General features: G+C 32.5%; 1 protein-coding gene across 1 annotated transcript in view; it reads left to right on the top strand.

Moving 5' to 3' along the window:
- The first annotated feature begins 11,396 nt into the window (after positions 1-11,396).
- The window catches only part of LOC129217715 (protein DEK-like), a 50,027-nt gene continuing 35,924 nt past the window's right edge, over positions 11,397-25,499 (top strand). The window contains exons 1-7 of the mRNA XM_054852052.1: positions 11,397-11,444; positions 16,825-16,891; positions 20,342-20,416; positions 22,780-22,856; positions 23,594-23,688; positions 23,860-23,990; positions 24,823-24,914. Coding sequence (XP_054708027.1) covers positions 22,830-22,856; positions 23,594-23,688; positions 23,860-23,990; positions 24,823-24,914 — 345 coding nt within the window. The 5' untranslated portion in view covers positions 11,397-11,444; positions 16,825-16,891; positions 20,342-20,416; positions 22,780-22,829. The remainder of the gene's footprint in view (positions 11,445-16,824; positions 16,892-20,341; positions 20,417-22,779; positions 22,857-23,593; positions 23,689-23,859; positions 23,991-24,822; positions 24,915-25,499) is intronic.

The following is a 25,499-nucleotide window of genomic DNA, read 5'->3' as shown; positions in this document are numbered from 1 at the left end:
TTCTCCAACTCAAGATAGAATTTTGCAAATTCTGCCGATTTCTTTAAATTAGAAGAAAATCTAAAATTCTCGGAAATTACGCTGATTCGCCGGAAAGCTCACGAAAAGTGTTGAATTCGATAAATCATCTGCAGGATCTTTAGTTTACTTTGAACTGAAAGAAATCTGAAGAATTTGTGCAACAATCTATCTTGAGTCGGAAGATATTTGTAGAAAATCTGTAGTTTCTGCAGATTTTCTGTAGAATTTTCATATTCTAAATCTGAAAATGTTCTGATTTTTCTAGCGTTTTTGGTTTCCCTTTTCCCAATAGATCTTCATCGACTGAAATTTCTTCTATAAACGTATGATTGAAACACGTCCATCGCCGAAAGTTGCATGTCTTGTTTGAGATTTCAATCATTTTGCATCCTCAAAATATTTCAATAATTTAAAAATCTTTGAAGTGTTTTATATGCTACCCTAACTCGACTCATTTTAGTTATTATTTTAGTAATTTCTTCATTTATTAGCATTACTTTTATTGCACCTTCATACCGTGTAAAATTAACTAAAAAAACGTGGTTTGACACCTAGGTTTGGGTTTTTATAAAAATTTTGTATCTTTGTTCTTTCTATGCATTTTAGAAAGCAATTAACATTTTTTTTTTTTTTTTTTGAGAATTTCAATTGTTTTAGGTTTCACAAAAATGCCTAGCAACAGTAAAATTTTAAAAACTGGAAAAAAAAAAAAAAACCTGTATGAAATGATTTTGATTAGTGGTCCCGATTTGTGGAAAAGGTCTCTTTGGTTGCTTGTATATACAATGCTTGAAGTACTTGCAGAACAATTTTGTCAAATGATTTTACGTTGCAGAACATCGTCAAATATTCTGCTTTGGGGGCCCTGGATCTAGTGGCTCTCCCGAGAAAATGTTTTAATATTAAAGTCTTAAAAAGGAAATATTAGACTGTATCTGGTAATCATAAAAGCAGGCCCGGATCTTCGTTCCCGCAGTGCGGATGGGAGGGGGAGGTCGTTAAGGGGCCGTACCGCACAAGAAATTGAAAAAAAAAAAAAAGCACTAAGAGTTATTAACATTGCAAATATATTCCTGGCCTCTGGGGAGAGGCCTTACAAATATTGTTGCAGGGTGCCCCAAAATTTATTGGGCCTGCATAGAAGAAAACAAGTTTTTCTTTTGATATGTTTCTCGAAACTGAAGCCTATTTTAGGCTATCTTTGGAAGAAAAGGTTTTACAAATACAAATGTGACGACCAGCAACAGGCTCTGGGCCAAGCTAGGCTGGTCCTAGTCAATTAATTAGTCCCCAATGAAGATCAATGGCCCTCTTAAAGCTAGCCACTCCCTTGCTCATTACCGCCTCTTCCGGTAAGCTATTCCAAGTGCTCACGACCCTGCTAAAGTAGTAGTTTTTCCTGATTTCCAAGTTAGCCTGAGATTTAAATAGCTTAAAACAATGACCCCTTGTCCTGCTTTCCCCGCAAAAATTTAATCCATTTACATCTTTCATTTTGATAAATTTAAATAACTGAATCATGTCCCCTCTGACTCTCCCAGGCTATACATGTTAAGCCTATTAAGTCTGGTATCATAATCTAAATCTGAGAGTCCCCTTACTAATTTAGTTACCCTTCTTTGAACCCTTTCCAATTCGCAACTCCAACGAACTATAGGGGGCACTGAAGTCACTGTCTAATGGCGGAATTGAAAACTAAAACAAACGCACATGGTAACGAAGAAAATGCTAAAAGTGTTGTGATTTTTGTTCGTACGTATGATTGTTTCGCTTTATTCTTTTTAAATTAACTTTCAAAGTCTTGTTGATATTCTGACCCACGTAGAAAGAAATGAGAATTCAAGAAGCATTACTAAACGTCAAACATTAATGCAAAGTACGTAGTTCGTAGTTCTAAGCAGCCATTTTCACGATGTTGAATTCGATATTTATCAATTCTTGATAAAACTAAATAATAATTGTGGCCTGACAAGAATAACAATTAATGCTAGAAAATTTAATATGACATTACAAATTATTACCAAAAGAAGATGATACTTCTTTGCTTTGCTTTGGCTAGCGCTTGTTTTCCATTTGTAGCTGAGTGATTTCTCTTGAATTCCCGAATCGGTTAATTTAAAAATTTTCTGTTTCGATTTTTCTAATTTCTGAGTTACGATTTAATTGTGTCATGTTATGCAAATCATCAACAAAATTCTCACGGATATATGTTGGTAGTTTTCTTTTCAGTTGATTGACAATTATTTCTTTTTACTTATCGAATTCTGTAATCTTACTACCATTTTATTCCACTCATGATAAAAATTGAAAATGGTTTAACTAAAAACGCGAAATCTCGCCAACTCTACTTTGCTCGCACAATGCCAAAATTATAACCCTAAACAAATTTGGCGATACGTTTCAGCTGAGAATAAAAGGAATAAAGTAAATTCTTTCTCGGTTATTCATTTTGTTCTACGATAATATATTCAAGAAAATATTTTGCATACTGTTCATTCCAACTAAATGCTGCTGTAAAATATGGTAAGTTTAATTAATTTAAGATTAAAAAAACTCCCATATTCTTACAAATTCATACAAAACAATAAAATTTTTTACCTTGTAGAACGTTATCCAAGTTTGTTAATCCAGAATTTTTGCTTTCACCTATTATTAAGGAAATAATGAAAACTAACATTATTTTGAGGAGCTCGAGAATACTACTAAGGGACGAATTAATTTCTGTAGCTGAAAGCAAACTAAGACACATCGATTGCGTTAATAAATACTCAGAACAAACTGCCTGTGTTTACGTCAACAGACACACATGGAACGCAACGTGGCAAAGTTTTAGTTGCATTCGCAGTTTTATAAATCACCGCAAGGTAGCGTATTCGAGCGCTGGAGTTCCGAATACGAAAATATCTTTCTTCAGATAAGGCGACCAAAACTGAACAGCATACTCCAAATGAGGTCTTACTAAACTCCTATATAAAGGCAGAAGAACTTTCTTAGATTTGTTTGAAATAGATCTCTTGATGAACCCAAGCATTTTGTTGGCTTTGTTACTAGCAATACTGCACTGTTGACTAAACTTGAAGTCCTGATTTATAAAGACACCCAGATAAAGTTTTGGAGGATTTTCTCTCGTAAATTGCTGAAAACTAAGTTTCAAGCTATCTTTGGTGAGAAAAAGGAAAATTCAGTGCTCTCTCCGGGAATTTTTTGAAGTTAAAAGAGTAAAAAAACGCAATTTTAAGCTACTTTGGGTCAAATAACGATGTGAGAAGAAATCGTTAAAATTTTTTTCGACTTCGAAATCTTATAAAAATCTGTGCAACAAACAAAACCTAAAAATTTTCAATTGCAAATATGTAAAAGCATTCAATTCGTTGAACCAGCCGTTTTTAACAGAGAAATTAACATATAATCAAGCAGAATTAAAACGTGACGATCAATTTACTGAGCGCAGCGCCATCTGTGTTTTTGATCGAAATAGCTGTTACGAGCCTTTAGCTTATTTTAAGAACTTTTTTATAAATGCCGATTGGCAACGGCAACAGGGAGAAATTGTTTTGATTTGGCGTCCGAGTAGAATCGGCTGCAATCAGTCGTTTTTGTTTTTGTTTCAATGAAAGTAAAAGAAACTCATGATATTCTATAAACATTTATACTGTTTTAAAATAATGAGTAGATTAAAAGGAACAAACAAGTGTTATTTTCAAGTACACTGAATAAGATGGAAATTGGGGATAGAAGTAACAGTTCTATGGATGTGTTCGAACTTACCTAGAAATTAAAACAAAATTTATTTATTCTGTTCATCTGCTTGTTTTACGCGCTACCATATGTATCCTTTTTGAGTTTCGTAGTTAAAAAGTTTTTAATATGCAAGTTTAGTTTTTGAAATGCCCAAAACAAATGCGGAGAAATGTAGAAAATACCGCGAGAGTTTTAAAGTGAAATTTGCGGAAGGACGCCAAGCTTACAGACTACGACAAAAAAATATTTCACAAGAAAACGAGCCTTCTGTAAATGAATCTTCCAGCGTTTTTTTAAATCCAGACATGTGTATTGTAACTCCTGGAACAGTACTTCACCCCACTACTACCAGTAACAATAGAACAATGTCCGACAGTGTTGTGAACTATGTTGTGGATAGTGCATGCAACCCATCTCTTTCTTCACACGATAACTGCAATGTTATTACTGTGCAAGCTGAAGTTCACGCCCAACATTCTTCCGTGCTCAGCAACGGACTTTCCTCGAGAAAAGTTCCGATGACGGCCGCAGAGCGCACTCGGCGATACAGAGCACGGAAGAAACTATTGATGGAGGCTTCGAATATACTCGTCATGTCCGATCAAGATATTGTGCCTGATGAGAAACCGGCTGCGTTGACGTCAACAGAGCGAAGTCGACGATATCGAGCACGCAAAAAACAACCGACCGATACTTCAGATATATTCGATCTATCTGATCGGGACAGCACTCCAGAGCAAGAACGTGTTCCTTTGACGCCCGCAGAGCGTAGCCGTCGCTATCGAGAACGAAAAAAGCAATTAGCCGATTCTTCGGATACACTAGTCTTGTCTGATGAAGACAGTTTACTGGATCAGGATTATATTTCCTTGCCAGCAGGAGAGCGCAGTCAGAGATACCGAGAACGGAGGAAAAATCAATTGACTGATGTCTCTAGTATACAAGTTTTATCCAATCAGGAGGTACCTAAATCGGGCAAACTGGTCTTATGTTTAAATTTGCTAAAAATAAAATGGGTGCATGTGCTCATGTCAACATGAGTTTTGTATTTTTTTGGCGTAATTAATGGAAAGATTTTTGTTCTTGCTCAAATCTCTCTTGAGGAGTATAACTTTTGTGCATGATTAAATGCATATATTTTTCTTTTTTTTAAATCAAAATATAAGTACGGTAGAAAGTAAAAACCCTAACGTACATTTCAGCACTGGGTACGAAATCTATTTTTTAAAAATGATTTCAGTTTTCCTTTACATAAATTAATTCAACTTTCTTCGCAGAAAAAAAAAAATACAGACTAAGAAAATTCAAATGGGCAGTTCTCAAAAGGTGGGAGCAAACACAGACCTCAACTTTGAAGCTTCAACACCAAATAACTTTCATTTTAATTAACTCAAAAATTTTTGTGTTAAATTATAATACTGTATAGAGACAAGAATTGACATAAGTTATGGAAAAAATGCTCTTTAAATGCCCTTAAAAAAATATTTTCTTTGCTAAAAGGCGCAATTTTGGACATACCAAAACGTTAACTGAGCAAATGTACCATTAAAGAAAAATTTTTTAAAATTATTTCCATACGTTTCAAAAAAAATTTAAAGGTATGAATCTTACACTGAATAATTTTTTGTTAATATTTTACACAAATAACAAAAGTAAAGACAGATTATTCACTTTGTAAACGATTTTAGAAAATAGTAAGTTTGAAATTTGATGCATGTCCAAAATTTACGATCTTTACAATGCTATTTTTTGAGAACTAAGTATATGATGTTTTCATTTTAAAGGTGTTTATCGAGCCTCGGAATCAATTTTTAATTGTTTAAAAGTGTTTTCATAAGCTTTTATGCAGTATCTTAGGAGAAAAATAATTTTTTTTAAACGTACATGTGAGATGTCCAAATGGCGTTACGATCATTGACGCCGATAATTCTGTCCATTTATTCATAATTTTTGATGATCTACTGTCTTCTAACCTCAATAAAAAACGTTATTATAATGTTATCTTCTTTAATCCATTGGTATTCTGCATAATTAATATGTTACACATTGAACAATACATAAATTACAGTAGAAACATGGCTGCTTATGATCAAACCGAAAGCCATTTTGCGCTAAAATCGCCAAGCAAACCTCCGTTGGCGACAACACAGTATACGATAAGCTAAAGGTTACCAGAGGGGAATTCTAATTTGACAAATGTAGTTTATCGTCAGCTGTACCAGTTTTGGCGACTTTATCACCTGCGCTAGCAATTTTTTTTTTTTTTTTCCGCTTTTATTATTTTAGAATTCTTTTTCTCTTCTTTCTTTTGGAAACATAATTTAACGATCTCCAAATAGAAATACGAATTTCTTTCTTCAATAATTTTTTTAGACATCATTTTAATTCTTATGACATTAGAAAAAATATTCATTATTAAAACTGATGTCACTTTTTACAATTGTATTATTTTTAATTAGAAGCTTTTTTTTAACCTTGCATCAATTTCTTCAAAATCATTCCAAAACTTTATTAAATGTAAGGAGCAGCATGTATAGCCATTCAAGTATTTCATTAATATCCTCTTTATTATTAAATTGCAAAATTTAAAAAGTAGTAAATAAAATTTTCATTGGAAAAGTTAAAAATCAGATTAACAATTGTCAAAAATGGTGAAATTTACGTTATGATGATGTCCAAAATCCGTTACCTACAGGAAAACAATGTCCAAAATCTGTTACCTACAGATTGCTGATTTAATTTGCTAATTAACAATTTTTACAAATACCTGCTGTCTTTTCATGTTCATATATTGTGTTCTAGGTATGCATACTATAGAATAAAATCAAAATTGATGTCAAATTCGAAAATTTTTGAAATTGCTCAAAGTTAACTTTTTTGTTCCCACCTTTTGAGAACTGCCCAAATATAAACTTCAAAAATGAAGTAAAATAGTTTTAAATCATTATTTGGGTATTTAAAAATGAATGATAATTGCAATTAGTTTTGAAATAATGTTTATTGATGGTGTTGGTTGTACCAATATACTGGTGTCACTCATGCTGTAGACAACATAAATTAGTTTCCCTGAAACAGTTGTCATTGACATAAAAAATTAATTGTATATAGGGGAAGGGGTTGCACCTTGGGACACTATAAATTTCAGCTTTAATTTTGTAAACAGAAATTGATTCTCTTGGGACGTCACCGATGACAGTAAGATCCACTCTTCAGTGTACTTTGGTATTTCTCACATGAGCAGGAAAAGACTGATCTAATTTTCGTTGTTTTGAAAGGTTCCGAGTTACATTAATAGGTGGTTTCATCATTAAAATTTTTAAGTAGGAAATGAAATAATTTCAATCAGAACATGTGGGAATTAAAACATGGCCTTTCACATTAATTTAAAGATTTAAAAGTGTATTTTGCTGCTAAGTCTAACTTTTAAAAAGTTGATATATAATAACAATTTTAGTGGGGCAGATTGGGACTCACAGTGGTAGGGCAGGTTGAGACACTGTTCCAAGCTGCTCCACCAATGTACAGTACAGAAAAAGCTTATTTCATTGTACTTAATAAATCTGATGAGTTTAAATGAACTAAAATTGAAAAAAAGGCTAAACAGAAAATTGATTCTTTTCTTGCGTTCGACGAACCTCACTGGTCGACCGGTAAGTAACCGGTTACAAACCCCAGCGTTCTATCATCTATCGATTACCTCACCGGTTACCATTTTAAGCTGTTGATTGGTTGCTCGGAGAACGTGATCATTAGCTGTCACGTGATTAACTAACCGGTTGAGCTCGTCGAACGTAAGCTTTCTAGGTAAAGTATTAAAATAACAGAAATGATGAGATCTAGAAAAGAAAATAGGAAGTTCCCTTCTGTTGATGCGTTTGTTGTGAAACAGCAGTAGAAAATGTTATTAGTAATAAGATTTCCATTATTTAAGATGAAAATGATCAGGATTATTGTGGTGTCCCCAAGGTGCCTCACCAGGTGGGGCAGGTTGGGACATTGTAATGACTTTTTAATTTTTTTATGAAGATTTAATTAGATGAAATTATGGAGTAAATAAATTTTAATTGAAGCAAAAATGTCTAAATTGCATGTTCAGCTGAGTTTGGTAAAAATTGGTTTAAAATTTTTTTTTCTAAAAATTATCTAAAAAGTGACCCAAGGTGCCCCACCTTTCCCCTAACATTAAAGTTTAATTCATAATAATTTTTTGCAAAAAAAAAGAAAAAAGCTTTGATTATTGCTTTTCTATATACCATGTGTGACAGATACTTTGTAACCGGGTGTGACCTAGACCTCAAGATTCAGAAAATTTTCAAGTGGCCAATGGTTTTACCGTGTTTTGAAAACAGCGCTCTAGTACCAGAATGGGGGGGGGGGGGGGATTTCAATTTGTATTTTTTGAAACAAATATTATGAAAGTGATGCTAAAGGAATGCTAACAAGAAATATAAATTATATTAATCATGGAAATATAAGAGGCATTGGGTGAAGGTTGGGAGCTCCCGATCCAAATGATTCATTCCACCCATTTTAAAGTTTCATAAGAAAAAAAAGTCATTAAACCAAAAATAAAGTAGTATACACAGTACCATGGTCCCACAGTGAAAAAAAAAAGTATTTCTCATAAAAACAACAAAGTCCTTTAAAATCTTTTTGTAAATCATTGCAAACGCCATGGTAGTAAAAATCAACATGCACTTTTCAGGTAACTAGTTTAATGAAAAGAATTAACTGTAAGAAAATTAGCACGAAGGGAATAGAAAAAATATTAGATAAGCATATGATTTGAATTTTTTCAATAATTAAGATTGTTTTTTTTGGGGGGGGGGAGGGCATAAAAATAAGTAACTACAAACCTCCTCCAATAATATGCAATTTAGCATTTACCAAGAATATATTTCCAAAAAAAAACATTTTTTTTTTTCGGAACCAAACATGGCGACTGCGTTCCATATGCAGCATCTCCACATTAGGATGACTATGAAGGGAAAATGATCAAAGGACTGGCTATTTGGCTTATCTTTTAATCTGATGCGATTGAAGATTAAAAAATTACAACAGTTATTCGAATAAGTAGAAACTAGCCTCCGTTGTTTAAACGATTTTCAATGGAACGTATTCCTAATCGATTGCGAGTATTACCGTTCACATCACAGCAGAAATATAAGATATAGTTTATAGTAATTTAGTTTTTTTTCTTTCTATTTTTAATGATGTATAGGATTTTTAAAGAAAAACAGGATTTATGGGACAACATGGAATATTGTTTATGGCAAAGGAATGATAAAATGGGGCACACGGGGGGAGGGGGGCGGCTTTCTGCAGTCAAAAACAAGTTACCTTTTCAAGTTTTAAACTAAATCATCTGTCTTCCTATTTTGACGATTTTTTCAGAATAAAGGCTGTGTGAGTTAATTGGGAATCAAATAGGATCGGAACGACCTTCGAGGGTTTATGTAAAAAAACATACAATATGATGTTTTTTTTTTTTTTCACATTTAGAGAGCCCAAATTTGCAACATATTTTTATACTTTCAGAACAAGATTTAATGCAAAACATAAAACTGTTTTAGAAAAAGATCAATAATTAATCCTTAAAAAACTACAATTAAGACAAATAGTTGGTTTTTAGCACATAAGTGTATAAACCAATTAAAATTTAAAAAAAAATGCTCTGAGGATACAATTTCGCATTTTTCCAGAAAATAATTACGTATTACCCGGGAAAAAAGATCACATTCTGCGTTGTTATCAATAGTTTGCACTGCAATAAACATCCAATGCCATTTTCGGAAACTTAGGCTCTTAAAAAACCGTGTGTACTGCCATCTTGGGAATGACCAAATATGGCGGCTACGACAAAAATTAAGAAATAATTTTTTGAATTTGTAGAGGGAAAACAATTTAAAAATAATAAATCTTCGTGAAACTATAATTCAGTTGAAAAGTTTTTAGCACATTTACGTTCAAGGCAATGAGGATAAGATTTTTTCATTTCTCAAGAAAACTACATATTTAAAATAAATTAAAAAAAAAAAAGTTGCAGCACATTTTGCGTTGTTTTCATTAGTTTGCAGTGAAAGAAAACATCCAATTCTGCTTTGTTTTTAGAAACTTAGGCATTTAAGCATCGTGTCTACTTCCATCTTATAAATGACCAAAAATGGCGACTACGTTTCATTTGTAGCTGAAAAGACTTTTCGATTAAAAAACGATTTTCCCAATTGACCCTACAATTCGCAAGTTTGTGCTTTAGATGCAGGAAAATGTTCTTCTCCCGTTAAATTTGTGCATAATTCCTGTTCACCCTAGGAATTTTTTTCTTTGGAACTATTGAGGGGCAAAAATGTCGTCCGCGGTCCTTTTTTATTTTATTGCCGGCGTCATTTTGCCTCAAAACTTTTATGTTAAAATTAATCTGAAATATAATCTAAACTACAATGATTTCTCTTGAAATCATGATTATAGTACGCTAATTACTTGAAAAACAGAGTCAAGACAAGGAGCAAACGCTCTAATCTTATGCAAATGGCTTCCTAATTCACAGTATTCTTGCTTTTTTTACATGGCCTAAATCGCGTAAGAGGAGCATTCAAGCATCGTAAAATAACCAACATACAGGCAGGCAGTGAGAAAGAACATGCAAGCTTTGTAAAATAAACAACATCCAGTCGGAGTACGGTCTCTATCGGTGAATCCTTATAGTACTGATGCATTGAAATTCTTTTCTTGCGATCTAAATTAAAAATAACCCCCCAAAAAAGTTGGCGACTGTAGAAATTTTTTGGGGTCGCCAATGTTGAAAACTGAGTCGCCACGTGGCGAGTGGCGACCGTAAATCTTGACCTTTAGTGTGACCTTGTGAGGGTGTGACCTTGTGAAGAACATGATTTATAAAGAAAAATCTTCTTAAATGATGTTTCTTTTCTTTTCATTTTTATGTTTAAAGAAAAGTTGCAGTTCTTTCATTTCAACAAATGAGAATATAGCTTAGTAATTAAAAGAAAATCAAAACGAAAAGTGTTTTCCGATCATATTCAAGCTTGGAAATATCACCTTGGCAAATAATTTTTGTGAACTCTTTTTTTTTTTTTACGGCCCTCTGAAATTGACTTTTATGTTTTTAACTGCAATCTTAATTTGTTTACCCTTAAAGTATAGCTTCTTCAGTAACTTAAAGTTTGGCTTTCCTAAGTTTATTGATTTTAAAAATGCATCAGTCTTTTTTTTTTGCATTTATTTAATTCATCTATTGCTTCTGTTTCTTAATAAACTACAGATGAAATGGAAACCGCAGATAGAACAAAAATGTACAGAGAGAGATTAAAAGCAGATCCAGAGAAATGGAAGTTGCATCTGGGAAAAGTAAAAGAAAGAGATTAAAAACGTCGGTATGAAAAGAAAATTGAAATTGAAAAAAGTGCAATAAAGGTGAAATCAAAAAGGGAAGCAAAGATGCTGAGAGAAAAAGAAAGTCTAGAGAAAAGAAATATTTTACTGAATTGCATGGTTCCGGACCTGCAGCTTATAATTACCTGCAAGTAATAAAATTATTAAAGCAATCATGAGTGTATCCAGAAAGGGACTAGTGGAAGGAAAAAAATGTTAGCGCATGTAATAAAGTCGCCAAAACTGGTGCAGCTGACGATAAACTACATTTGTCAAACTGGAATTCCCCTCTGGTAACCTTTAGCTTATCGTATACTGTGTTGTTGCTAGTGGAGGTTTGCTTGGCAATTTTAACTAAAAATGGCTTTCGTTACAATCATAACCAGCTATGTTTCTACTGTAATTTATGTATTGTTCAATGTGTAACGTATTAATTATGCAAAATACCAATAGATTAAAGAAGATAACATTTTATTGAGGTTAGAAGACAGTGGATCATCAAAAATTATGAATAAACGGACAGAATTATCGGCGTCAAGATCTTAACGCCATTTGGACATCTCACATGCATGTTTAAGAAAAACTATTTTTCTTCAAAGATACTGCATAAAAGTTTATGAAAACACTTTTAAACAATTAAAAATTGATTCTGATGATCGATAAATACCTTTAAAACGAAAGCATCGTATACTTAGTTCTCAAATAATAGCATTGTAAAGATCGTAACTTTATTTACTGAATCTGTCTTTACTTTTGTTATTTGTGTAAAATATCAACAAAAAATTATTCAGTGTAAGATTCATACCTTTAATTTTTTTTTTGAAACGTATGGAAATAATTTAAAAAAAAATTTTTTAATGGTACATTTGCTCAGTTAACGTTTTGGTATGTTCACAATTGTGCCTTTTAGCAAAGAAAATATTTTTTTAAAGGCATTTGAAGAGCATTTTTTCCATAATTTATGTCAATTCTTGTCTCTATACAGTATTATAATTTAACTCAAAAATAATTAAAATGAAAGTTATTTGGTGTTGAAGCTTCAAAGTTGAGATCTGTGTTTGCTCCCCCCTTTTGAGAACTGCCCCAAATGCATATCCAGTTCAACATGGAAGGACCAGGGGAACCCCGATGGGAGGTTAGTGTGACCTCCGAAAATATTCATTACTCAGCAAATTTTTCAGATGGCAAAATTATAATTATTCGGCAACAATTCGGAGCTCCATTTGGCAAATTGAGAGTTTCCTCCCTCCCAAAAACCAAAGTTTGGCACACTCCTGGGCAGGCCCATCATTTGGGCAAATAGGGTATTGGTCTGTTGCCCCCCTTCCCTCCAAGATTTTAAAAGCAATGTAATTCTAAAATGATAACGATATTAACCTAACTAAATGCCAATAACTTTCCCTTTTCAATGGACTTTCAAAGATGTATACACTTTTAAATCAGTGACGTATGTACTGCAGCCGAACTCATTGATAAATTTAGAAATTGAAGCAACCATCAATTAATTTTTTTTTTAGAGTTTTGTTTTAATTATTTTTTTAATTGGGGGGGGGGGCAGCTGCCCTCTCTTGCTACCCTCCAAAAAAAAAAAAAAAAAAAAAAAACAGTAATTTGAAATAATTGACCAATAGACAGTTATTTCAATTCCTATATGTATCAGTGAGTTCAGCTCTATCAATTTGGCACCTATGGTGTTCAGTTGTTTTATTACCTTAATTCTGCTATGAAGCTAGTGTACAATAATACTGCCACAAACACCTTTTCCTATGTCCCCACAAAAAAATGTTCTGTATTTTGCATAGGTATGTTATGAGATACAATGATCCCCTCATGCATTAAAAAAGTTTCAATTTAGAGAAGTGCCTCCCCCAACTCCCCAACATCATTTCTGAATTTTCCAGAATGGGACTAAACATAGATGTTCAATGTAATTTTATAGAGAAAATTACAAAATATATGCTCATTTGCATCAGTTAATTGTTTCCAATAGGAGGCAGGCAGTTGACCCCCTGTGATTGCCCACATGATAGGGCTTCCCTTTTCAATTTTGAGCTGGGTAAACCATTGAAAGATATAGTAATTTTTAAGTGTTTGGAATTCCGGACAATAACAGTTGAACCTGTATGGAGAAGAACAGAAGAAAAAAAAATCGGGGGGAAAAATGTTTTGAGATATGGAGATTTCAGTTGATGTTTCAATCCAGCAACTATGAGTTGTTGAAGCAGTGCATACATTTTAAATGAACCAAGTAAAAATATAGTATATGCAATAAAATTAATTTATCGCTAACTCTGTGGGGGGAAAAATCAACTAAGTTTGATGACTGACCTTTTTTTGTCTAACCAGTATTCTTTAAGAGGTATCGAACCCTCATGGATCCCATAGGAATCCAGTACTCTGACCACACAGCTGCTGCTGGCAAAAAATCTTTACTAATATATAAGCTTCGTGCAACACTTTAGACGCTGTTCCCTCATAATCTTCCTGCTAGTGCGCTTTATTGTTTTACTGTGGATACCCAGGGTTCGTACGCTCCTTCAAAACTCCTCCAGTACTCCTTCATTTAGGAAATTTTTTTGAAGGGCCCTTCAAACTCCTTCATTTTGGTTTAAACTCCTTCAAAACTCCTTCTTTTTTAGTTCAAGACTACATAATCTTCCTCTATGACAGTAACTTATAATACTTTGATCGACAACTAACTTTGTCACAAGGACGATTTTAATGTAGTAATTTCGTTCATTTATTTTTTTCATAAAGATGTGATTTACAAATTGATCATTGTTAAGTCATAAAAGTTGAAGGTGAAAATTTTATTTGAAGACATTTTATACATGAAGTAAAACATGATTCAATGGTGCTTGGCTATTTTTTCAAGTTTTATGATTATTGTTTTTTCCTCCACCACACTCTCAGCAGCAAAAGTCAGGTTGTCTAATTATTATTTAAATAATTTAAAACTACATAAGTAGATATACTACATTAAGTGATTGTGTTGAAAAACAATTGTTTAGTAAATCGCAGTTATGATATAGTAAAAAGGGTCATCCACAAGTTATGCCATGCCTTAAGGAGGAGACAGGCTCACGAAATTGTGACAAGGGGAAAAGAGAGGGTGACAAAAAGTGACATCACAGTTATTGTAACAATATATTTATAAAAAATATGTCATGCAACAAGAGGAGGAGTTAGGTGAAGTGTGACATTTTGTGATAAAGGGGAAAGGGGGTCAAATACGTTTGAAAAAAAGTGCGACTTTATTTTTATGACAGCCCATTAGTACTCCTTCAAAAACTCATTTTACTCCTTCAAAACTCCTTCATTTTATTTCTGAAATTGAATACGAACCCTGATACCGTTAAGGGATAAGATACTAGTAATCTGCTGAATTTCATCTAGATCTGAATTTCCAAGACCATAAGGTCTCCTTGATAGTTCATCTGCATTTTTTTGTTTTTGAGAATGTCAAATGCATTACGTATCTAGTCGCACTCGTTTCATTGAAAAATATATATTTTAAGTATCCTAATTTCTATAGGCATTAAAAGGTTGAAATTTTGATGAATTTGTACAAAGTGTGTATTTTATTTTATAGTGGCGAAAATGAGAGGAACTGACCTTTATTTGAGTAGTGTAGGTTAGCAGACCGCAAGAAAAAAAAATCATGCTCATTGCGTAACATATGTATATACAGACCAGGATCTATAAATTTTGGGCCACATGCAAAAAAATCTGTAGAGCTTCTCCCCAGAGGCTAGCCGTGTATATTTGCTACAAAGTGGGTCTTAGTGCGAGCTTTTTTCAATTTCTTGGACCATTGGGTCTCTTAAGGATGTGGGCCCCCCGCACCTCAGGATCTGCAGGTATACAGATCCAGGCCTGTATATGTACAGCGAAGTGCCATTTATACATTTCTCTTTTATATGTTTTAATCAATTATATGTTTTTTAAATTGGTCCCTGCAGAATCTAATACACATTAACATATACCTATCGTACGTTTTTTTTTATTTGACGCTTTTTTCATACAGTCCCTTCAAAAACATAAATGGTGCTTCACTGTATATTTGAACTTTTGCATACTATTTAGCATTGTTTTTGTGCAGTAACAATAACTTTGTTATATTATTCTTTATTTAAAAAAGCGAGTTAGAAAAAATCATATTTAAGCTGTAGCCAATTTATTCATAAAAAATATCTCTTCAAATGTGTCACTGTTGCTATGAGATGACTCAGAAGCTGTTCTCAACTTTTATGCTCTCTAGATTCTCCGAAATCAAAACATTTGTTTGTAAAACTCTTAATTTCTCTGTTATTAAATTTTAGTTTTTTTTTTTTTTGTTCTTAAATTTTAAGACTTTACATTCATATCTGTTTTCCCAAAGATTAAAAAAAAAAAAAAAACATAAAATAAAACCTGTTTTAAGTGTATTTTCTTGTATAGGAAACAAGTTTTTAAAAAGAAGTAAAAAATACTCATGCATTATGTAATGCATGCTTGTTAAGTGATAAGTAGCTTTGTGGGAGAAAATGTTGTGACAAATAAGTGATACTAAGAAAATTGGTTTTATTACTTATTTTTTATATCACCCAGTCAGATTTTGTGTCATGGTAATATACTTATATTTTGTAGTTATTGTAAGTTTTTAATTGTTTAGAAATCTCATTTTAAGTATATTGGTCCCTTGCAACTTGCTTGTTTTCAACATTTCAACTTAAGCAAATCTTGTCAAATCACTAAAAACATAACTTCATATCACTGGTGCCCAATCTTTTTTTTTACTCGAGGGCCACACCTCATACTAAGATGAATCTTGTGGGCCAGAACACATACAAAATAAAAATATATTTAAATTTTTTTACAAGTAGCATGGGGAAACGTTAAAAAGGAAAGAAAATTACAAGTTAAGAACTGTTATGATTATGTTATTGATACAAAGTTTCCATCTGCTTTTCAGAAAAAAATCCCTTAACTATTTGGGCTTCAAACTTGCAACAATCGAATAAAGATTAGTTGTTTTGGAAGGTTCCAGAATATGTTTCTCGAGTCATAACATTTAGCATAACAATAGTCTATGTCTGGCCCTGGGGAAGTAGATCGGGCAGCACTGCTTTCTATGAAGGGTTAGCCAAATTAAGAAATATATGTTCATTTGGTCTATTATTTCAATTCTTCAATAGTTTCTCGCAATCTGTTCAGGACTGGATTTATGGGAGAGCAGGCGGGGCCTCCACAACAAAGGGACCTCCACAATAAAATTTTTACAACATATCCTAACTTTCAGGAGTCAGCAAATTTTACGTTTTTTCTCCCCTATAAATTATAATAATAATATAAAAAAATAAATAGCTGTAGCTTCAGGATGTATTTACTATTAAAGTGCTGATCGAAAATATCGGATATATACATATGTATCAAAATATTCGATATATATATCAAAGTATCGGATATTTTAGAAAATATGATGATCTTTTCGAACCCTGATTAAGGGACTCCACACTTCCAAATCCGGCCCTGCACCTGTTCATCCACCAAGTTATTCCTTGAAGCACCTTGACTGGTGGAAAAAAATGTTCTGATATTATTTTGTCTGATTTTTTAAAAATGAACAAGTACTTATTGAATGTCAGATAAAAACTGCAGACTCTGGTGACATGTTTTTTTCTCTTTTCATAGCTCAAGTCTGCTGAATCGGAAGAAATAGAGATTGTACCCGACATACACATACCGGATGATTGTGAAAGTAAGTTATTTTTATGCATCTTTTTGCTTTCAATCATGCAAATTATAAAAGAACGGTGAAAGAATAGTAGAGATGAAACTTAGTTTTTATCCTTTGTTTGGGGTGACCATAAAAAAACTTTTCAGCCATATCTACATACAGGGTTCTTACGCTCCTTCAAAACTCCTCCAATACTCCTTCATTTAGGAAATTTTTTTGAAGGGCCCTTCAAACTCCTTCATTTTGGTTTGAACTCCTTCAAAACTCCTTCTTTCTTAGTTCAAGACATAATCTTCCTCTATGACAGTAGCTTGAAATACTTCGGTTGACAACTTGACTTTGTCACAAGGGTAAAGGTATAAGGGCGATTTTAATGTAGTAATTTCGTATATTTATTATTTTTTTTTTCATAAAGATGTGATTTACAAATTGATCATAGAAGTTATAAAAGTTTAAGGTTAAAATATTTTAGATGACTAAGACATTTCATTAATGAAGTAAACCTGCTTAAATGGTGCTTGGCTATTTTTTCAAGTTTTATGGTTATTTCTTTTCCCACCACCCCACTCTCAGCTGCAAAAGTCAGTTTGTCTAATTGTTATTTAAATATTTGAAAATACATAAGCAGATGCACTATATTAAGTGATTGTGTTAAAAAAAACAATTGTTTAGCAAATCACCGTTATGATATGAGTCATCCACAAGTGATATTATTCCTTGAGGGGGAGACGGGTTCATGAAAGTGTGACAAGGGGAAGAGAGAGAATGACAAAAACTAACATCACGTAGTTATTATAACAATATGTTTTTAAAAAATATGACACGTGATAAGAGGAGGAGTAAGAAAAAAGTGTGACATTATTTAAGGACAGCCCATTGGTACTTCTTCAAAATCTCATTTTACTCCTCCAAAACTCCTTCATTTTATTTCTGAAATTGAGTACGAACCCTGTACATAAGTGATGTAGCTAATCTTTGCTTACAGTTGTTGTATGAACCCAAATTTTTACAGTCGTTCGAAAATCCGAGTAAATTGGGGCTCATGTCATTTCGGATTACTGAAAACTTTGATTATCCGGAAAATTCTTCCAGATTGAAAATTGACACTATTCAGGCGACACAAGGAGGGGTACATTTTACTTCCTTGTACAAAGTAAAGGAAGTATTTTCTTCACAAAAAATTTATTACTCAATTTTCAGCATAAATTTCCGCTTTAATTACTCCTAAACGAATTTTGTCAGTAGGTACATATTTATGTGTGCACAGTTTTAGGCAACCAAAACATGCGTTTTGACTGCGCCCGAAATCATTTGGAAGAGGTTTCTGTATCTGTCAGAGTGAGTGCGTATGTATGTATTTGCATAACACAGAAACGGTTAGTGGTAATGCTTAAATTTCACAGATGAAACTCATGTGCATCGAGTTGTGCACCTCCTTTTTATTGCAATAAGATACTCCAAAAAGGATGTTAACATGTTCTTTGTTGAAAATCAATGTCAATTTTGCATATCAAGTTATTATCTCCAAGGCATATTTGAATCATCTTGTAGTAGTAACAATACATATCTTGTAGTTGATGAATATTTTGTGTCTCTTTGGGAGTTGTTGAAACAAACTTCTCAATGTTTTTTTTATTATTTACTGTTAGGTAGTTAATTAGTTTTACAGTAGTAAAAATTCTATTTTCAGATTTTAATAAAAATTTTTTTTTTGGGACTAAATAATTTAAAATATTAATGAAGCATTTTCGAATAAGAGGAACCTTGAACGTTCGAGACTCGGATTTTCGAGACTCGACTGTATTAATTAAAATTTATTTATCTGGAAAGGTCATGGTTAAGTCTTAAAACTAAAGGAACAGGCTCAATTTGGTTTTTATTCAATCTTTCCATTAAAGAAGGGTTGTTCAACATATGAATCTCTTTTTGTCAAAAAAGTGTAAATGAAAGCCATTTGTAGGTTGGTTTATGCCCTTTCAGTCATAAACTGATTTATTTGTACTAGAAGAATTTTGTCCCATTGAAAAGACATAGAAGGAAGAAAGGATGTTACACTAAGATCTGTAGTAATAGTTGGGAAATTCTCTGTCAGGGTCATTCAAAACGAAAGCTTACTTTTCCTCACCGGTTCCGATTTTGATGAAATTTTGAATAAGGTAAATAATTCTGGCAATTTTCAGAATTTAAAGTTGATCAATGACGTTGTGAAAAATATTTGGTTTATTATAGTGAAAACAATGCTAATTTAATGTGAACTGGTTTCAAACCACTTTTTTTTAAAACTAGTGTTCTTTAAAAATAAAATCGGGCTAAGTAATTGAAACTGCAAACCTCTTTTGACACCAACCATAATTCTCCCCCCCCCCACACACAAAAATGTGCACCCTCCCAATTATTATTTTTTCAACTTGTTGTGTATACTACTGGGATCATGATTTTAGGTGATGGGTGTGTCTTTAATATTGCATCTGAAAATTCAATGAAATTGCTTAGAAAGGATAAAGTAGAAAGATGCCATCCATTTCCATATTTAGAAATCCTCACACAACTGCAAAAAATAAATAAGTAAATACAATAAAATTAGTAAAGTAAAATAAAATAAAAATTTATTTTGAACATTTGATTATACATGTACTGTTGTTCAGTGGTGTAGCGAGAAAGAATCCTTAAGAGGGGAGGGGGGGTGATTTTTTCTGAAGTTTAAAGTAAAACCATGCCCTCAAGTTTATACACACACATATATATATATATATATAATCAATTAAACAACAAAGGAAATTATAAACAAATTTTTTCTTTGAAAATACCTTGATCAATACTGCCGTCATAAGAAAGAAAGCCCTGTCTCCAGGAGAAAAAATGTTGCACAAAATAGGAAGACATAAGCTTTATACCGTCATAACAGCTATCATATTAAATAAAAATCTTTTACTCATAAACAGAACCCTTCAGGTTCGACTGAAAAATGATTTTTTGGGGCTCATGGAGGGGGGGGGGGGGTCCGACCCCCCTATCCCCCTTGGCTATGCCACTGCTGTTGTTCATCGTGTTGAACTGTTTAAAGTTTGTAAATTCATTCTAGGTTTTTACTGCAGTATAGGTGTTTTACCAACGATAAATTTAATATCAGATTTAGCTAGAATTTTCCCTGCTGTCAAAGTATGGAATAAAGGTTTTAAAAGCATGTTGATTTGAAAGAAAATATTCTCCTTCATAGTTCCATTATATCTTGCATTGAGTCATGTCACTGAATACTTGTATATAGTTTTTCATTGTACATTTCTGTAATTCATACAAGAAATAAAAATAACTTTGTTTAAAGTATATACTATTTTTTTTTTTAATTTTAAATTTACAAGTAGTAACATTGCTATGTGAATGCCGATAGTATTCACTGAAAAATTCGACACATATTTTCTAAACTATCCAAAAGTTTGATTTTGTGTATTTTGAGTTTGAAAATTGTTTCAGGTTCTAGTGTTTTAGATTGTGATACTGCTATTGAAAATGAATATATTGGAGTAAAGCTGAAAAACTTTTCCAACAGTAAGTTTTTATCAATATAACAAATTAAAAAAACCTTATTGCACGGTGTTTATTGTTATACATAATTCTGTGCTGATAAGTTACTGCCACTAAAATCAACTCAAAGAAATTTATTGCTTTTGTATCTTTTCATTCTATCCATACTCAAGCTATTTTTTCTCAAATTCATGCATGTGTATTTCTTAGAAATTCCCTGCTGTGTTTGCAAAGCAAAAAGGTGTTTATTGCTACTTATGTACAAAACATTTTTTTTTTTGTTTGAAAGTTCCTCACCAAGGCATTTCACTTCTTTCCCGTGTTGCATTTTTTGCTGTGAACGGTTCTTAGTTCTACTTTGTACATTTAAAAAAAAAAAAAAAGAAAAGAAAGAAAGAAAAAGAAAACTTAGTTTTAGTGCCTACAGAACATTTGAAGCTTGTATAAATCCGTATCCAAAAGGATTCAAATAACTATTATTGAAAGAACTTTTGATCGCAAATGGATTCTAAAATGGAATTTTTGATTTGGTTTTGAATTCAAGGATTTTTAACGTTTGTCAATGAAGTGAGCTTTTTTAAAACTGTTCATCCCATCACATAAGTCGCAAATCTTTCAGGCAAATTATTCCACATAGATCCACAACTATCATTAGGTCGAACCTAACCTGGCAGCATTGTTTGGACTATGCAGATCCTGATTACAGCATTGCGACGCTGCCAAGTTAGGTTTGCCTGAACTATTAAAAAAAATATCCATTCACCACATGACAAGAATTCATACAAAAAGTGACTATTTAAAAAAAGTTAATAGCCACTTTTGTATGAAAATGTTTTTTTCCCCTGAAAAAAAAATTCCAATTTTTATTTGGTGCTTCTTTATTTTCATCGACCTTTCCTAAATTTTTTATTGACAGTTTGTAGATATTAGAGGCATAACCTTCACTTTGCTTTTTTTTTTTTTGGAAAGGGGGGGGGGGTGTAACTCTACTTCAGATTATCCAAACGACAAGCTTGGTTTAATTTTAATAGCAGAATGGAAGTTATATTAAAATTGTTTTTCAATTAAAGATACTGAATTATGGTTTTCAAATGATTATAATATTTGATATAAACCTTGAGGTATTCCACTTTCAACTATGCTCAGTGTTGCCAGATTGGGGGAAATTTCCCCATTTTGGGGAAATCTGGTGCTCTCTGGGGAAATTTTGGGGAAATGGGTTTTGAGGGGAATTTTTTGGGGAAACATTTTTTTCTTGGGGAAAAGCTGGGGAAAAAACCTCGGGGAAATTTTTTTTCCGTATTTAAATTCGCGTCAAGAAGTTGTTTGTATCAAACAGTGTTAATTTAGCTTTGCTCAACTTTATGGAATTTGCATTTCGCATTATGTGGAATATTATGCTACGGAATTCGCATTAATGTTCTGTGTGAGTAACTGGTTTTGATACGTGACAGGTAAGAATAAGTGATGAAGAACGTTCTTGGATAAATGTATACAAAAATCAGTTTAAATGTACATACAGAAGCAGCGCAGTAAATGCGAGTAGAAAAAAAATATTTGGTTATTTCTTATCTTTCGGTAAGGCGCTTGTATTTATGACTAGTGGCAACTGCACGGCTTTGCCTGTAGTAGAAAATTAAAAGGTCTTTTGGTTCCCCTGTATACTTACAAATAATGCATGATGAATATCTCGCCAATTGACTCGCCCACGTTATGGTTCCAAGTTATGATAACTTGGTAATTTACTCGTCCATTTTATCATAATTTTGCTCGGAAGAATGTTCTTAAAATTGGAATAGAAAAGGAACAAAATCGAATTTTCGAAAAATCGCTTAAAGCTGCCCACCCCCATGCTACAAACTAATTCTTCGCCAAATTTCAGGAAAATCGGTCCGAACGATCTAGGTGCTATGCGTTTCACAGAGATTTTGACAGAGAGAATTTCAACTTTATTATTAGTAAAGAAAGATAAAGATAAAGAAGACAGAAGATAAAAAAGAAAAAAGCAAAAGAGTTGAAGGAAAAAAGTTGGGGAATTTTGTAAGAAAATTTGGCTATTTGGAGAAAAAAAATTCAAGAGACAAAAATATTAGAGGAAGTCGATTCATTTTATGAAAATATTAGTGGAAAAATAATTTTTGAATTTAGGGAATTTTGATAGAAAACATCGCTTTTGGGGGGAAAATGGATGGGAATTGGGGAAATCTGGATTTGACCATCTGGCAACACTGATTATGCTTTAATCATATCATAATGGGTAGAGAAGTTTTTTTTTTTCAGAGTTTAAAATGTTTAAGCAGCGTTGAGATATTAAGAAAAGTATCTTTAAAGTGTAAATGCTGTTTAACTTTCCCAAGAGCTAAAATAGTTTTCGTGATTTCTTGCAGTTCACTATCAAGTGATTAGTACACCAGCACTGAAATTAACAGATGTCCATATGATATTATACCTGACGACGAGTGCTGTAAGTATATTTTAAATTTACTTCATTAATATTTTCTGTATGTTTTCAGTACTGTTAATACTAACTTTTAAAAATGTGATTAATAATTTTGTTATGATGCATCAGATAAAATGTTCCAATTCAGAAGGAACAATTTTGTAGGACTGTCCTCCCTCCTCTAAAAACCCTTTTTACTTTCAGAAAACCAGTGTTCTGGTTAGTCTATTTTTTACTTAATATGATCTCAAGATCTGATATGAGGACAACAAACTCATATGTTTTCAGTTTTTGTGCTGTGAGTAGATTGAAGGAAATTTTGGCTTGAAATGGCTTGGCACAGAGGTTAAACTTAAATATACTAACAGTAATAATTTGGAATGCACTGAATTTACTGTCTATTCAGCAGACAAACCAAACATTCAGTTCAGCTGAATACTTCATATTGGATCTGTATGAAAAGTTTTTTCTAATTTATTTTGTTTAATTGTAAGTGCTATAATAGACTTGAAAAGAGAAACAATATCTTCTATTATACCTTCTGGACAGAAAAAAAAGTCATGAAAAATGTTTTGTCTTAATGATAAATTAATTATAATTTTCTAGCTGAAAATATATTTGTCAATTAACTTTATTATTGAATACATAATTTTGTTCAAAAAAGGCTGTAGTATCGTATATGTAGTTCTGATTTATCTGTCCTCAGAAATTTATTTAGTTACTAAATTCAAATGTTCTTCTCTCTTGCTTTTTTTAAATAGCAAAACAACATCAGAAAAAATATTCTGGAGTTTTCTGGTTTCCCTTTCGATGAATCCTCGTCGGACTATCATTGTAGAAGGGGCTTAATGGAACAGTGAGTCATTTGTTTTCATATAATATTTTCTTAAAATGTTATTTTATATTTAATAAAAAAAAAAGGTAGAAAAAATATTTTTGTTTTTTATTTTCTTAAAATGCTAATTTATCTTCGATATAAAACACTAGTCTGCATTCACTTTATTCCTCCACATTCTCTTTATTACAGGTTGAGCATAGAAGATCTGAAAGCTGTTGCCACGGTGTTATGCGTCTCACAGTACATTGTGGATGAGAGTAGGAATAGTCTCATTGATGCCATTCTCAAGTTTCTACTGAAGCCCTCCGCACTGTTGAACAGTAAGAGAGCTTTAGTTTTTAAATCTTGCACATTATTTGCTTGTCCGGCTCTTCAACCATTTCTTGTTTAACTGAACTGAGGGTGCAAGGTCATAAACTCAGTTATGTTTGATGGCAAATGTAAGCAGTGTCTGTGTTTGTACCATCCTTTAATGGAATCATTTATTTCAGAATGCAGTCAAATGCCAAAATTTCTAATAGCAGGAAAAGAAATTATATCATCATACTTGATTGTTTAATAGGGATTACAGCACTTTTTGCTGAAATAAATATATTTAATTGGGAAAAATTATAATATTAATGTATTTAATATTATATTAATATTATAATTTCCCCCCCTCGAGTTAAAAGTATTATAAACCTTACTGATAAGTTTCCAATTGATGATAAAAATGTATTTAAAGTTTTTGGAACTTGACTGGTTTCTGAAATAAATGATTCAACTAGTCCTTAAAGTAATGTGTATGTAAAAAATATTGTCACTATTTTCTGGTGAGTGTGGTCAATGGTTATCTTAGCTTATATTCCAACTTGAAAATTTGACTCTAGCCATTTGAATTGATCTAGCAGAGTTCTGTAAAAGGAAGAGGAGAATCACAAAACGTTTGCAACAACTGAAATTTTATTTCCAAACTTACTGAAACTTTAAATTTTCAATTGAATATTCTGTTGATATTAGTATTCAACGCATCATTAATTTGAGATAAAAATTGTTTTGCGTACGAAAGCGAAAATTTTCAGACTTAGTCAGTAGTGCATGTTTTTATTTGAAGATACTCTTAATCATACTGAGCTTGTTCTAATGAGATCAATGTCATGTTTTTTCCCCTAGGTAGCACAATAATGCCGACAATATCACCTGTGCCAGTTCCCCGGTTGCCAGTCAAAAAGAAGGCAACATCCACCACTTGTAAAGTTTCACAGGTGAGTAATTATTGGCTCTTAAATACCTCTGAAATACTGTTTATCGAAACTGTATAGAGTATGGCTGGGCGATATCAGAATTTTAATACCTCGATATATCGCTCTTAAAATATCGATATTTTCGATATATTTAGGTCGTTAAATTCAACATTTTATGGGGGGGGGGGGGGGAGGACTGCAAAGCCTATTACATAAGTATCTGCAACAGAGAAAAGCCATAGGCCATCTTGGTGAATAAATATTTTAGCAATTTATTCTAATAATGTAGCTACAACAAGGATTCTCATGTGTTTGTGTGAGAGGGGTTGGGGTCATGAGGCAGATTATACCACAGAAATTTTGGGAGAAATTACTTTAGAAGAATTTAAGTCTTTTTTTCTAGTGGCATGCCCATCGGGAGGGGGGGGGGACTTGATGCTGAGTATACAATTGAAATTATCAGAGAAGTTATTTTAAAAGGAGTTTAGTCTCTTCAATAAATGGTCACGTTTTGGGGGAAGCGCGATAAATTTGAGGGGGGGGGGGATTTATGCGAATAAAAATAGTAATAGCAATATATAAGAATAATAACAGCCCTTGCAGGGA

This window comes from Uloborus diversus, chromosome 2, assembly GCF_026930045.1.
Source record: "Uloborus diversus isolate 005 chromosome 2, Udiv.v.3.1, whole genome shotgun sequence".
Classification (NCBI taxonomy): domain Eukaryota; kingdom Metazoa; phylum Arthropoda; class Arachnida; order Araneae; family Uloboridae; genus Uloborus; species Uloborus diversus.
Note: the sequence above shows the minus strand (reverse complement) of the source record. Positions and strands in the feature narration are given on the sequence as shown.